This window comes from Chironomus tepperi, unplaced genomic scaffold (assembly GCF_022539635.2).
Source record: "Chironomus tepperi strain 1889 unplaced genomic scaffold, CSIRO-AGI_Ctep_v1 contig_128, whole genome shotgun sequence".
Classification (NCBI taxonomy): domain Eukaryota; kingdom Metazoa; phylum Arthropoda; class Insecta; order Diptera; family Chironomidae; genus Chironomus; species Chironomus tepperi.
This window is the reverse complement of record NW_027226250.1, coordinates 2,002,927-2,019,524: the sequence shown is the minus strand read 5'-3', so window position 1 is coordinate 2,019,524 and position 16,598 is coordinate 2,002,927. Positions and strand designations below refer to the sequence as shown.

Below are 16,598 nucleotides of genomic sequence, written 5' to 3'. Positions count from 1 at the left end.
ATGAAAAATTTTCCGGATAATTAATTGAAAATGATTAACAATATTGGATATTAATTATTTAATTTCAGGCATGGATATTACAGTGACAACCCCATTGGAAATGAATGTTGGTCAGCAAAAGTATGTTGTGGCATATACATTAAAACAAGGAACGGAGAAACAACCAGACATTCTTAACGCACAAAAATCTCAAGATAGCGTCGATTCTGTACATAAAATGGGATCACCGGCTGCTATAAAGCCGGATGGTCTATTTTCAGCAACATTGTCATCATCATCATCATCATCGAAAAATATGAAATCGAATGAGCAGCAGCAGCAGCAACAACATTCAACACCACCAAGTCATCATAGCACATTAAAATATAATGATAATGGCAGTAAAGGCTATATGGCACTTAATCAAACAATAGCAAGCAATTACAGTGCAGCACAGCCGCCGTCATATTGTTCTACAATGATGAATGATTTTGAAACACCCCTAAATTATACAGTCAGCTATAATTCAACATCTGGTACATCAAACATTTCCAATTCAGGATATCACCACCACAAAATGTCACCAGATTATAATAATTTAAATAATCTTTATAGTGGCAGCACGAATGGTGCCGCAACATCATCATCAGTAGCAAATAATACAAGTAATCTCCATTTAGGCAATGAATTATTAGAAAATTCAGATGGTTTTCTTGACTTCGACAAGACGCTTATGGATGGTAGTAGTAGTAGTCGAAGATATTGTACAGACACAGATAGTGACTATAATAAATATTCAAAAGATCAAACAAATCATCTTCAATCGCAGCATCAATCACAACAACATCATTTATATACCGGATGTGATTATCCATCAAATGATTCTACAGTCGAGTATAAGAATTTAGCCAATCAAATTGCAAATACAATATCAAATATTAATTCTACACTAACGCGTAGTCGAAATCGTAATCATATCCTAACTGATAATTTACCAGGACCTGAAAGTTGTGTTTAAATTTATTTATTAAAGGCTTTTTTGGTAGTCAAAAGGGAATGCTTAGTGCCAGTCTGAAATATCCAAGAATTTGACAAAAATCTTTTTGGCTACCAAAAAACTCTTATTCATATCATGTGCGATTGAAGAATTCTTATCTCGTCAATAATAGCACATAAAAAATTTCTAGGACTCAAAATGAAAATATCATTTTCATCATCGAAAAATGAATACAAAAAGACTTGACTTTATTTATAATAATCTTAAATAAGTATTATTTACCCTTTTGATTAACAGATGAATGTTGATTAAAAGACTTTTATGCTGGTTTTATTTGCATTTTTTTGTAATCTGTTCTCTAAAAATAAGAATCAAAAAATAAGCTTAATCCTCTGATTTAATGATGAGGTATTTCGTTCAAAAAAGCAATCTTTTTGAAATTAAATAACAGTCACCTACGCAATTTAACTTCTCAAGTTAAGGTGTTGTGTAACAAGAAGCTCAGTTTAGAATTTTATATGAATCTTTCTTGAGACTGTGGGTTAATGAGAGGCTAATATATGCATGAATAATTTTTCAGCTGAAGAGTTGATTAAATTTACCTGAATAAATATTTTTAAAGGAACGTAATTGTTTTATTTTCTACATATTTAAGTTTTCGAGAATTTTAATATTAAATTTGGAAGGAAAATGAATGAAATTTTGGGTGAATAATTTTGAATTTTACATAAATTGGAAAATTTTCTTAATTTAAGAGAAATTTAGATTGAATCTCTTAAGATTTTGAAGTATTTTAGCAGACAGTCAGAGATTCTATATTGCTTTATATTTAGTAGAATTCCTAACCTGATTGTGAGGTTGCCACCCTTCAGGTAGAGATTGAATAGGTGTTTAATCTATACTTTCAAGTACTTATCCTGACACAAAGTGGTAACAGGGAATGATACAAGAAGGGGTGCATTAGACGTTTGGTTAGCTTTGGAGCCAGACTATGACGTTTCTAATCCCCCAAGATAGAATTGAGTATCCTATTATAAAAATTTCGGAATAATTCGTTACTATATGATTTGTATTTAGGCCGTAAACAATTCGTGATTATACAAAATCAGCTCAAAAGTCTTCAAAATTCAACATTTATCTGTTTCATAAGGAATCATATTACTCTTCCTAATCAAAAGAGGTTACAAATTGTAATTTCTATAAAAAATCATCAAACTAGTTAAAACACTTTTTTTAACTTAAAACTATCGCCCCTCCAATAAAAATTAGTAATTTTATTACAAAATTTATAAATATGATTAGGTCCCGTAATTCCTCTTTGAAACATGTAACTATCTTTGATAGAAAGAGAAGTAAAGGAATGAACCTATTCTTTAGCAATATTTTATACAGACATATAAATAAATTTATCGAAATCTTGTAAATTGAAAAATCTTGTAAAATTTTTAACCTAAAGAAAAGTTTATAATGTTTACAGTAGACAATACATAAAATAGGCAATAGAAATGTATTTATTTAGTTATATCATAAGTCATGTTATGCATCTTAAAACAAATTTTTTGGTTTCTAGCTCATCATATCATAGTTCATAGACTGTATAAAACATTTATGTAAATTCATAAATCAAATGATTTCTGTTTGCATTTATGTTCGTCATTTTCTGAGAAATTAAATTGTTTCTTGGATTTAAAATGAAAAATTATGCATGGAATATTTTTTTGAGATTGAGGCTGATTTTGAATGATTTATCATGATGTTCATTATTTTTCAACTTATCTTTTTTTTATAATCTCTTTAAATAACAATGAAAAACAAATTAAATTACTCGTTGGCAACAATGTAAATCGTTGATGTCCTGGTAAGAGATTTTCATCGCTCGGACTAAATTGCTAGATTTTGTAAACTTCATTTTAACCTTTTTCAAATTTCGATCCGCCAAAAAAGGAAGTTTGGATCATTTGAAATTTAATATTTTAGTAAAATTTCGAATTTTAAATGAAAAATTTCTCAATATCCAATTTTAAAATTCAGTCAAATTTTTAATTTTGAAATTTTCAATTTTTAATTTTGAAATTTTTCACACAGCAAGAACAAACATTTCATGAATTCTATTTTAAAGTTATATTTTAGTATCCGAGTAAGAGAATATTCAAATCAACATGTAAACGATTGAATGAACTGTTTCAATACCAATTACATTTTCTCAGAATCATTATCACAAAAAACAAAAAAGTATCATCTCAAAATACGCTTCAATCCCAAAAACACGTTTATTATATTTGATAAAAATGTATTCAAATTTGTAAATAAAATCTAAATCGTAAAATAATTAAAATTTTACACATCGAACTCACTTGTTAATCGAACAACAAAAGTAAGTAAAGTAAAAATAATAAAATTTCATTTTGTATATATTGAATATGAAAATATTGTATAAATAAATAAATTTGAATGTTATAGGAAAAAGGATAAAGAAAACTTATATAGAGACAAAAAACTGACTTAATTCTTGCCTATAAAATTTTAAATTTCCTTTTTATATAAATAAATGAGAAGAAAATCTATATCATAATCATTGTACTTACTTACTGCCAATTCTATTTATTTACTCTTTCCTTCTTCGTTGGTTTCTTGTTTTTTAAATGAAGAAAAAAAAGGTATAAGATGAAAATTAAAAAAATTTAAGTTAAGTAAATTAATTAAAAAAGATGAAAAAGAGAAAAATCATAATAATTGATGTATACATAATGCTTTCAGCTCAATGTGATATAATGATGAAAGAAAAGAAATAAAAAAATTATAAATAATTAAAAATGATTTAAAAAATATTTTGTTCAATTTCATTTTAAAGTCAATTTAAAGTTTTTTTATTCAATTTTCAGAATTTAGGTTTATTTTTTTCTTTTTTTCTGATGAAAGGATTTTTAGAAATGGACCTTCATTCTGCAGCAACAAATTAATTCTACAGAAAAATGGAAAATCCATTGAATATCAATCCTTAATTGCACTGATTTATTAATTTCTTTTAAGGCACAAATATTTACATTTTGAACTAGTTGCTATGGGGTTTTTTTGCTATTTTTTGTAGTTGTCTAGAGCTTTTTTTAATTAAATTAAAACTTAACAAATTTGTGTTATTATATTGTAATCATGTAATCATGAGTAGATTACATAGTAAAACAACGCGATTAAGTTTTTTCAACAATTTTATTGTAAAATTATGTACATAAAATATGATAGAAAAATGTAACAACACTAATGTATGTAGTTTGAAGTTTGTGTATCTGATCAAATTATCCTTTTTTATGGAAGGTCTGAAACGTTTTTAAAACAATAATCGCATATACTTGCATAGTACTGGATATTAATGAGTTGAATCTATGTAAAAATTAATCGATGAATTATCTTGAATTTAAATCTGTGGATCGCAAAAATTGAGAGGGGGCTGGTTTGGATTCTAGTCTCAGAATATCCAAGCAAATTGGCAAATTAATAATTATCGGTAATGATTGACGGTGAAATTTAGCAGTTTGTTTTTATTCGGATAACAATCTAACTAACATCAGTAATAAATGAATGTTAAATAGTCTGAACAACCCAGTACATCGCAATATTTAAAAGGAGTGTGGTTAAAAGATAAAAATATCGAAATAAAATTTTAAATTATGCATAAAATACTAAAATGTATAGATTTAAAAAAAAATCAGAAATTCCATCATTTTGTTTATTTTAGTCATGAATTGCATTACTCATAATATAAACAAAAAGTTCTGCTCTTTTAAGTAGAAAAATATTGTCATTTACACCTGCTGAGACCGGTCACAAACGAATTCAAAGTAGTTTCAGATTCTCTCCTTAAATGTTATTAGTTATATGCTAAAAATCATCTGAAAATGTGTCAATGAATAAATTTTTGAGATTAGTTTGATGTAAGTTCATTAGCATCATATATCAAAATAATAAAGAATCAAATGCAAACTTTTGATCAAAAGCTTTTATTCATATAACACATAAAAGAATCGCGCAACCATCAACAAATGCTTTTCTTCTCACATACTGCCTTAAATCTTATTCTGTTCAACAGAAAATTGTCTTTTCAAAAGACTTTATAAAATTAATAAAATTCAACATCACGAATTCTATAATTAGATAACTATAACGAAACAAAGGCACCTATTAGTCGAATATTGCAAACCACATATCTGTCATATATCTGTCGATTTATTAATGGATCGCTTAAGTTTGAATAATTGCACTTATTAATATCAAGTAAATTGTAACTATGTATCTTCATATAAAATTGCTATTTAATTCACATTTTAACGTCATTTTTGTTTTTTATAGTTTCTAGTCTAGCTAAAGAAACTTCATCTTAATAATATTTCTTTTACAAATAAGAGCAAATTTTGTTAAAACGAGTTTTTTCTATCCCAATTATTAATATTCTCTAAAATAAAGATCTAAATTGAAAATTCTTAAGGTTTTTGGATTTTCCTTGTTAAAACTTTTAGCTCGAATACCGCAAATCGGTTAATTAATCAGAAATTCGGCCCCAAACTGACGTGACTATGACTTGATCTGGATTCGATTTGAATCCTTCACCATGTAATAGTTTGCCAGTCTGGTACCAGATTTTGGATCGATTAATCAACTCGTGCTATTTGGGTAGCAAATTTAAAGATTTTTATTAAAAATCCTGCCAATAAAAGATCTTAGAAATCCAAAAACTTACAGCATAAGAATCACTAATTGAGAATATTTTGCATTTTTCATTCAGAAAACTAACTGTAAATTGGCTAGATTCTGCCAATTTCCAAAATTTCTTTATTGGGTTAGAAGAAATTATCAATAATTTTTTCTAAATTACAACTAGAAGAACAAATATTTCTCACGTGTTCAAACTTTATTGTTTAAATTTCATAATATCATGAAAATAATCACACGTCTAGTTGGTAATTTCTGATAAAATGTTTGGACCTTTTAAAATTATCTTATCTTATCATTTTTTATACGTGATGAGTCAATCGTGACTTTTAATGTTTTAAATTATAAATGTAAGAGTCATTTTTTTGCACTATCAATCAACACATAAGTACCTATTGGTGTCGACTTTTTTTTTGCTTATCTGATAATTTTCATTGATAAAATTATAAAATCATAATAAAGTCCGCATTTAGATCTGATTATTGTAATTTGTTTAGCATTCCATATATATTCAGTAAGACCGAATGATAAGTGATAATTTCTTATGACAATAAATGTCCAATAAGTTGTTACGAGAATTTTAGAAACCTCACAAATAGGTTTCACACATCCATCACTTAATCGACTAACAACCAACATGCTCTAAACATTACCACAAAAACTTTAAGTTATTTTCACGAAATCATGTCAATATCACTAAGAAGTGAGTCTGAATCTGAAGGATGTAAAATCGAATCAGGATTTCCGCTATCAGCCGTACCACTTATATTATCACGACGCATTGACAACAATCCATAGTTGATAATAATCGGATCAATTTGAGTCATATCGACTGTTGAATTTTGTTTATTTGCAAGCACTGAGTCGTACATTAAATGATTTTGTTGATTATTTTGTTGCATGAAATTATCACTGGCATTACATTGATTATACATCGATTCCTCATTCTTTATAGAAACACTTTCATCGTCCCTATAGCTTTTTCCTGCATGATTGAGGCTCATTGTTTGAACATTACTTATGACATCGGGGATTTGCTGCTCGAGAAGATTAAAGGAAGAAAATTATGATTTATTGTGACAATTTCTATGCTATTGAATTTTTTATTCTTCTTACATTGCTCGGATCGGGAGAATATTCACCGAGAAGTTGAGCTGACATATTACTTAATGATGGAAAACTGTTGCTTCCGCATTGGATATTATGATTATTATTATTGTTGTTTCTTGCTTGAATTTCAAGTTCCTAAAATAGCAAATTATTTATTTATGAATAAAGTATTTCTAAGAATATGTACAACAGAGATGGAAGTTGACCTTAGAGGTGACAACTGACTAATTTGACTTTCTTAATTCTAATGGATTTAAGGCTTTAACCTCAATAAATTTGCTATAATTAGTCTTAATAAGCTTTTTTTAGTTCGCCACAAAGAAAAATAGCAATTAAGACTGAAAATATATCACTTTTACCAATGATATAAGCTTCAGTCATTACTTCCCACTCATTCATTTCCACAAATCTTAACTAATTCTTTACTTGTATTCTCATCAGCAGCTTTTTATTCTCCATTTCCATCTCCCTTTGTTTAAGCTCAGTCTTTCTCAATCGATTAATTTCTTGTTTGAGGCACTTGATATAATCAACAGATGATTTAAGTATCGTTCCTTTGTTTGGTCGAACATCTCTAACGATTTCATAGTATGATTCATTACTTTTTGGCAACAACGTACCAAGCTCCTTAATTCGATCATTTATATTGAATCTTCGTCGTCGCTCAACTTTGAGGTAAAAGAAAAAATTTATTTATATTTCAGTAAAGCAGCATGGCAAATAAATCACTTACTCATGTTATGATTATCCTTCTTTTGTCTATCTTTATCAGCATCTGTTAACGAAAATGCTGGCTCTTGTTTAATCTTTCCATCAGACACTGAATTTATTTCATATTTTATCGCGTCGGGTATTGAATCATAATTAAGAATCTCATCGATGTAGTCGTCAGCCTTTAATGGAAAGTTTAAGAGAAAATTATTGTAACTTTTGGCATTAAACATTTAGATTCCTTGGATGTCCTTAGGATATAAATGCTCCCACCCCTGATCCAACTAGACAAAATAATCGGAAATTTTCAAATACTGTTCAAAATTTAAAATATGTCTCTGTCACAGCATTAAAGTATCTTAACCTCGGAAATTTTAAAAGCTTAACTCCTATAAATTAGTTAGAAGCTTTATACATCAAAGCAAATAAACCTTCTTAATTATAAATCCATTACTAATTACATCGAATTAATTTGTATCAGTCTTTGTCAACATCAAACTTCCCAATATATCCTTCAACAAATTTAAATCATCCTTTTGAACTTTATATAATTATGAAAAATATCTATAAAACCGAGTACAGAAACCGAAATATAGCTTATGTGCCATCAAATGGGTCCAAAATAGTGCAAAAAAATTTGTTATGCTGCTCGGAAAATTAATCTATAAAATTAGAATCATAATCTGATTAATTAATTTTCTTTTCATGTGTCATCCTCAATCAATAAAAGGTTTGTGTTAAAAGGAATTCACATTTGCAGCAATTAATTCCATCATTTAAAGCTCACTTATCAAAGCGTTTAATTCAATTACCAAAGATCTAATCGCCTATAAATACCGCGTCATAATGTTTTGATGCTTTGAATGTTTGCCACATGCAGCAACAAGAAATAATAAAATGAGCTTTAGGTTGTAGCCTCCTTCTTATTCATCGACCTTCATGCTTTTATTGCTGAGTTATTGTTGTTAAAAATTATTTTTTATTGTTTCTTTCCTGAAGATAAAGTTGCATTCCGCATGCCTAATTCTTTGTAAACTTGACAAATTTTTAAGTATTTAAAGGTTTGGTGCCTAACAAACTAAGCTTCAAAATTCATTGACTTCTAAAAAACACATCAGAATTTGTTTCAATCTGTAGATCTGTGTTTATTTTTGACACTAGCTTTCGGACATATGAATCTTATTGGTGCATTTATCATTCTTTATCATTTATCATTTATTCATTCAATAGTTTTATAATAAATTGTTGTAGGAATATTACTATAAAATATGTCAATGATCAAATATTTTAAGGCACAATCTGAAGGTAGTCATGACATGAAGACATAAGTATTCGAAATAAATTATGTAAAAATCCCGTGTGACACAAATGACCTATACAAGCCATATGAACGTTAAATGTATGTAGCTCCTATTTGGTATTGATAAAAGAAGTTTATTGGAGCCTTTCTAGTTTCGTGTCGGAGCCTTCTTGATTTGTGTCGCTCGGGAATTCAATGTGTCAACTCTAATGCGCTTTTAGTGACACTCAAGTTAATTATTATTCAAAGTCATTAAGAATTTTGATTAAAAAATTGAGAATCATTAGGCTAATGACCACTTAGTGAATGATTGGAAATTGCGTAACGCTTAGGAGGAGGGGGAACCCCCTTGGAAAAAAAATCTTCAATTTAGTAGTTTTTTTCGTGTTCAAATTTATTGTGGTCCATAGAACAAATTTTCAAAATTCCGAAATTTCTGATTACGACCCTGCAAACTCATTTCAAGCATAATTACCCACGTGTAGACTCATATCGAACATAATTAGGCACGTGTAGACTTTAAAATCCAAAACAACATTTTTATGTGAAAAAATCAAAATATTGAAAATGTTTGCCCTACAAAAAACATTGTCGTTATTTCTAATGTCTTGCTTTTTTTAGTGCCTCATAAAATACGTTAAAAATACGCACAAGATGTATAAAGATATAAATAGTTAATCCATTCAATAATACTTAACGTTCTTCTTTCTAACGCTTTAATTCACAGACTTAAAAATACTAAAAGTCTTGTTACGGAAGATTTTATAGCAGACAACTTTCAATCTTTCAAGGACGATGTCAACTTGATGAAATCAGCTTTCTCATATAATTCATCAAATAAAAAGACAAATGGATGACTAGATTACAGTTATGGTGAAGTAATAATTTACCTACCATGACTGAAAGATCTTACAAGGAGAATGTCATAGCAATAATTTTGTTTAATTTAAGCTGAATATTAGGATTGATGTTTAATCTGATTAAAGCAAATTGGTAAGTTTCAACTGATCCCAAAAGACAAAAAAAATGCTTTTAGGTACTTTAGTTGAATTACTGCACCTATTAAGGTAACTTATTAGTTCTACTAAACTTGCAACCGAATGGACGAAATCATATCTCAAATTAAATATTCTTCATTAAATAAGCTAACTGATTGTCAAATTTAGATTGTGACAAAACACTTAATATTCAAGATTTCATGGTTTATTTAAACTCTCTTATTAAAAGTAATAACTTGACCTTGAATACGATTATGAATTGTTATTATTTCTACTGATTTTTTTAAAGTTTAGCTTTATCAACATCACGATAAGTGATAAGTTCCTACTTTCATGCCAAAAATTAGAAGGTGTTAATTAACATTCAAGGAAACTAAATGCAGTATATGCAATCAGTGTACATTCGCCATAAAATTCGGAACTAATTTATAAATGCTAAGTCATTTCATAATTTATCAATATTGAAGACATTTTGAATGTACGCATAAAAGTATAAAAATCAATAATACTAACAATAGGCTGTGTTTAAGTGTCTTCCTGGGGTCATGATATTTTTTTGCCCGTAATCTCTAGTATTCATACCAATATTTGACTTTTTAAATGAATGTAGTTAGCGTCTCGAGTCACACAAATTAAGAAGGTTCCACCAATGAGCTTTTAAGGCTCTGCTTATGATCATTTATTAACATTAAAAAGAGAGTTTTGGTTTTGAAAGATTGCTGGCGTAGCCTTCTTTATTTGTGTTGTTCGATAATTAATAGGGATAATACAACATATAACGGAAGAGACACTTCGTAGAAATGACCAAAAATTCTATCCAGAACGACTTGACTATGTTTTAAGGAAATATTTCATCGAATCTAACTTGGGACCAAAATCACGCATAGTCATTTCTTTATCGTGTGCTTCCCGAGGATCTTTATTTTTCAAATCCTAAATTTCTTCTTTTTGTGCAAAAAACCTCTTATTCCGCAAAACAAAACCTTTTCCCTTAATATGAACCATTGGACTTCTTAAAAAAGTTTTCTTAGAAAAGTTTTTAATAAAGTTTTATTTTGGCGCATTTGATTTCAAAACACGGAAATTAATTTGATGAAATTCATTAAATAATTTTTTTAAGGCGCACAAAACATCAAGAACACGTTTTAATTAAATTTTTAAGATAAAGACAACAATTTAATCCACCAAAATAAATCTGATAAGTGTGGCGTGGTTTTGAAACCAATGAGATATTAAAAATTACTATTATCTAATCATCAGTATATCCATTCATAGATAAAAATCAAAACAAAATCCAATCTGAGTACAAAATCAACTCACCTCAGATGCACTTGTTACACTCGTTGCCACTGAGCTGATGGAAGGTGACATAGCAGATTGCGGACTGGCTGCTGCAATATAACGATGTTGTTGTAATACAAATGGAAAACTATTGTTCGATGCCGATTGTCCTGACGAATAGTCGAGGCTTTGTACATGCAACATTTCATTTGCACTGTGACTTAATAGATTATTGTTCTTTACGTGATTAAGTAGTTTAGAATTGACATTTGGTTTCACACTTGGTGAATTGCACGTCGTTGCTGGTTGTGATTTAGATGCAATGAGTGAATTTCCGTTTGTGTTGTTATGTTGCAGCACTGGATATGGAATTAAATTATGTAACGTCTCTGATGATTTGAATGATTCACTTAAATATTCTTTGACTTGATTCTTTTGTTTTTGTATCACATGATATTTTGTGGGATTTGATAGCTGCGTTCGAACCTATTTAGAATTAAATTTCAAGTATTAATTAAAAGTTCATTAAAATTAAATCATTTAGCAGACCTGTAAAATCTGGGGTGGAACATCAACTTGTAATGGCACTTTTTGTGATTCTAATTTTTGCTTATGTTTGTCTCGCTCTTGTTCTACAAGCTTTCGTTCTGCTTCTTTTCTCTCAGCTTCTTGCAACAACTGTTCACGTTGAAGCAATGTTTTTAACTGAGTACGCGATGTTGGTGTTATCGTTTTAAATGTTGGACTGTTTGGGGGGAAAAAAAACAAAAATTATTTCTTCTCTTCTGCCCAAAACAACTTTTCAACGAAGATGTCTTCGAGGTTTACAGGATTTGCATGAAATTAATCGTCTTTTTGTGCACAAAAATATTCATTCTTATTTTCTGTTACTTCTCATTTACAATATTTGCATGTGCTGGTTTTTTGCCTGCGTATGCAGCTTATTTGTCAAATTTTGCTTAATTCACTATAGTTTTGATGTGACACGATCTATCATAATATGTTTGATATCCTCGAATACATTGAAAGAACGTTTATTTCATTGAACTTTTTGCATCATAAATCATTGTTTACATTTGTTCAATCAATCGTATTTATTTTGTACTTTTTGACTTATTCGATAGTATTAGTGAGACTTAATCAATTAAATTTAATTCAAAAGTGGTGATTTTTATTATTAATTTTGACATTTTTATAAGGGCTAATGTGAAAAATGTGACTCTTATCAGACGATATCAATTCACTAAAAAGTCATAAAGGTAATCTTATTTTGATTTTCAAAGAAAAGTTGATTGATTTTGAAGAATCGCAGTAGTTCAGAAAGCAATACATTTTTTACAAGCCTGTACAAAATTTGCAGAGCCATTTAACTTCGTATTTATAAATTAAATTTCTGTTTTAACTTTTTGCAACATTGATTGGTTATTAATGAACAAACAAACAAATAACATGCCTGCAGGTTCAAAGGGAACGAGGCTTTAAAAGAGATGCAGGAAGATCTACATGTATAATTTACACACTTATGACAAATTTTAAAAAGCTGTTCATATTCACATTGTTCAATTGATACATGGTTTGGTGGTCCAGAAGATAAGGTTCTTGACAAGCACTCATTCATGGACATGAATCCGAGCATTATCTCAGGATTTTTTTAATTTTTTCAACGGTTTTTAAAAAAAAGTTTTAAATTAGATAGAATCAATACAAATTTAAAAAATATTTTAAAACTTTTTTCATGGGTGTATTAATAATAAAAAATTATGTCTGAAAGGGTCATTGACTTATTGCATTCAAAGTTAAAACAGGTAAAAAATTTAAATATATATAGAAATTTTAATAATTCTGTCGTTCTTAAAAAGCTTTTTATTACGTAACGTAATAAATGAGTCGTCCCTAACACACAATTCATTAATGATCGTTTTATTTCAAACGTGTTTGAAGCACGAGTCTTAGAAATAAATTATTTGATACGCAGTAATAGAAAACACATAAAATGTTGATAGTTGTGAGATTTTGTAACAATTAGCATTCTACTCAGGATTTATTTATTGTTGTTTAAAAGGAGTGTGACTCAGGAGTTTAAGTAAAGTGTAAATGGTGTCAATAGAAAATAATATTTAATTTAAACTATCAGCATTTTAGCATCAATTTTAAATCGCAAAAATGAGACAAAATCAGCTATTAAGGTGTCGTCAAGACAAATTTTCGTCTACGGGAACGAATCAATGCTTTAGCCAACATGTTATGTTGTTTGGAATATCCAAAGCTGATTCGAACTAGAACATTGTTGATTCCGCAAACATCTATGACAATGACTTTTTAAGGATATAAATATGTTTATTCTAGTTTAAAAAGTCAACGTCAAAAACACATATGATGCGTCGGATGAAAGTTTGTCATACATTTATCTGTAGAAAACGAGAGTCCTACATTTTTCTAAAGCCATACAACCATAAAAAGCTTAAATTATAATTTTTATTTTATATCCAATATGCCTGTATGTATCTTAAACGTGCCATATCGAAAATAAAATGTATTTCCATCGTAAAAGAATTTTTCAAAAAAATGTATACAGAAATTTTTTTTCGTAGAGCTTCGTCAGCATTTCGTCTTCACTTAAAAGATAAAAGTGAGGTATTTACTTATTCAATTCATTTTTTTTCCTTCTAATACACATGAATAAAGTGTTCCAAATGGATACACAGTTGTAGATTCGTGAACATATGATTCACACGAGTAAAGAAAATAAAAATAAATTTTTCTCATTTTCAAGTTCTAGTTCAAAAAAAGTCTCATCACTTTTTGGCGCATTCATTTCAAAGTGAGGATGCGACATTTCTCACTTTTTGACTGTCTACATTGTTATATTGAACTTTAGATATGAAAACTATTGAGTCTGCAAAACATTTTAATGTACAGTACAATTAAAAATTAAACTAGAATTGCAAAATTAAGTACAGTGGTGTTCAACCTGTGTGCCGCGGCACAACAGTGTACCGCAACAATTTTTTGAAAATCTCATGAGTCGCATACGATGTGTTGATTTAATCGAAGCTTACTACCATGTTGTGCCGAGATAAATGAAAGGTTGACCACCACTGATTTAGGATATTGATCAATAATGATAGCAACAGTGACATTATAATCTGCTATGGATTCCATGATAAAATAATTCTCAAAAATATTTTAAAGCTTGCATGACTAAGCTTCTTAATATTTGGCACTAAAATATATACTTATAAGCAAAGAGATCATAACTAACAGTATAAACTGAAATCCAATATTTGATAACATGCACAGCATACACCGTAATTTAATATTTGATTGGGCGCTATGTTTTTTCTCCTACTTGACACTATCATGATAGATTCAAGGTAATCAAACCTAAGGCGCAATTCTATTTTGGCACGAAAAAAATACGCAGTTCGAGTACATACCATCCAAATTTCAAATATATTTGAACATATAATTGCATAACTGAAAGCCAGGAGAATGAAAGGAATTTGAAGTTTATCTTTGTTAGAAGTTTCTTGGCCTTTTGTAAGGAGAATGTGATAATTCATTAAAAATGCAAAACTCAAATCACTTTTAGACCAGTCATGATTATTCTGCATGAAAAAAATTAAGGTAAAGGAGAATATCTATCTATCTCCATACGTTCTTTCAATCATGTACACATATTTTCGAACACCAAAACAATTGCTGTCATTCTGTCAAATCATCATCAATAAATTACTCGGCACAAGGCCTAAGATTACATTTTTACCACGCGCGACTGACATTTTTCTACTGAACAATATTTTTTAATTAATGAGTTCAATATTGTCGTTGGAATCAAAAATTATAGGTTTAGAAGTATTAAGGCAGTAGTGGGAGAAATTTTATTTTATGCGAAACACTTTGATGATATGCCTCGTCCGAAACCGTACCCGGCATACGGTTTACTGCGGCATACAGGTTACCCACCTCTGTATTAAGGTATTGATTTAATTTAAAAATAAATTTAATTTGATGAATTTATCAAAGAATCTTGAATCACTTGTTACTGACAAAACCACAGCACAAAATCAATCGTCATTTTTTCTATCATTAACTTTGGAGAATCCAGAAAACATAAAAGACACTTTGACCCGAACTTTGCTAACTATCATATGTTTCAGAAATGACAAAAGTCTAAAATCCACGTGCTATCATCACACTATCTACTATCTGCAAAAATTGCGTCATGAAGAAATTTAAAACACATAAGGAATCATCACACATGTCTATAACAGCACCCACAAAGTTCCCTTTTGAAATTACTTTCAAAACAATAAAAATGCGCTAAAAATATTCTCACATCACGAAAACATCTTCAACTTATTGCAGTTTGGCTAGCAACAAACAAAATTATTTTTTTACTACTCACATTTTTGGCGGCAATGATGTTAGTCTCGCGTCATTGTGAACTGCCGGCTCAACAGCTTTTTCGAGATCAACGCCATCGATGAGAGTGGGATCGAGATCGAGGATCATTTTTAAATCCTCATCGATTCCAACGCTGACTTGAATTTGCGTTAATTTTGAATCTTTACTGCGTTTCTGCTTTGGTATATTAACTGCATTTGCAAACAGCAAGTCACCTTGATCATTTGTATCCATCGAAATGGCCTGATCATCCTCATTATTGTTATTACTGTTGGTATTTACATTATTGTTGTTATTGAAAGCGATTGGCATGTTGTCTTTCGATGAATGCTTCGAATTGTCCTCATAAAAGAAAATATTGTCAATATTCATCTCAGCTCCAGAGTTAAAGCCACTATCATTCATATTTCTTTTATTTATTAATAATTACGTCATGAAAGAGGCATCATATATAACCAAAATAAGAGTAAAAAATATGGAACTGCCACTGTATTTATTTAAGTAACAAACAATGATGCCGCTAACTTTGAGAGTATTTATGAGGCAATACCGTAGAATTTTGTGAGAAAACAAATCAATTTCAATCAATTAAATTGTTTTGTGATATTTACACAATTAATTTAGTTTGATTTGAGCTTGTATAGTCCACAACACATAACAGCACAAGCGAAATAAAAAGAGATATCACACTTTATTAATTTTTTTGTGATTGTATCGTGATATAAACTTTTTCATTTTGTTCTCTTCTTATTTATTCACCTCTTTTATTTTTTATTTTTTTGAGAAGAGCGATTAGACACAAAGATTCACCCGAGAGGAAAATTAATGCGCAGAATTTTCCCTTATTTGTCCCTCTCGATGAACGATGATAAAAGAAAATTTCGTCCAATTATCATGAAAATAACTTTCATTCAAAAGTTCGCCAATTTAATCCTTAATAACTTTCTTAGAATCTTCACTTGAATTTTTTTTGATAAGGAAAATTTTTCTTAATCTCAAAAATGATAAAAAAAATAAATCAATACTCAAAAAAGTGTCTTGATTGTTGCCGATTTGCAAAAGAACTGAGCTGAAGAATTTTTTTTTAATAAAATATTTTTTTACACGCCAC

At 29.1% G+C, this 16,598-nt stretch overlaps 2 protein-coding genes across 7 annotated transcripts in view; one reads left to right on the top strand and one right to left on the bottom strand.

Moving 5' to 3' along the window:
• side-III (sidestep III) overlaps positions 1 to 3,337 on the top strand; it is a 135,493-nt gene extending 132,156 nt beyond the window's left edge. For all 6 annotated transcript variants that reach the window (XM_070636536.1, XM_070636533.1, XM_070636532.1 and 3 more), the window contains one exon: positions 69 to 3,337. In XM_070636536.1, the coding sequence (XP_070492637.1) occupies positions 69 to 997 (929 nt within the window). In that variant the 3' untranslated portion in view covers positions 998 to 3,337. The remainder of the gene's footprint in view (positions 1 to 68) is intronic.
• Positions 3,338 to 4,955: 1,618 nt separating this feature from the next.
• LOC139087583 (transcription factor EC-like) lies at positions 4,956 to 16,547 on the bottom strand. The gene is made up of 7 exons (XM_070636424.1): positions 15,489 to 16,547; positions 11,630 to 11,825; positions 11,120 to 11,566; positions 7,524 to 7,683; positions 7,217 to 7,458; positions 6,797 to 6,925; positions 4,956 to 6,717 (listed from the first exon to the last, which is right to left on the bottom strand). Exons 1-7 carry the CDS (start codon positions 15,890 to 15,892, stop codon positions 6,355 to 6,357), a joined length of 1,941 nt encoding a protein of 646 aa, XP_070492525.1. The 5' UTR covers positions 15,893 to 16,547; the 3' UTR covers positions 4,956 to 6,354.
• Between the last annotated feature and the right edge of the window lie 51 nt (positions 16,548 to 16,598).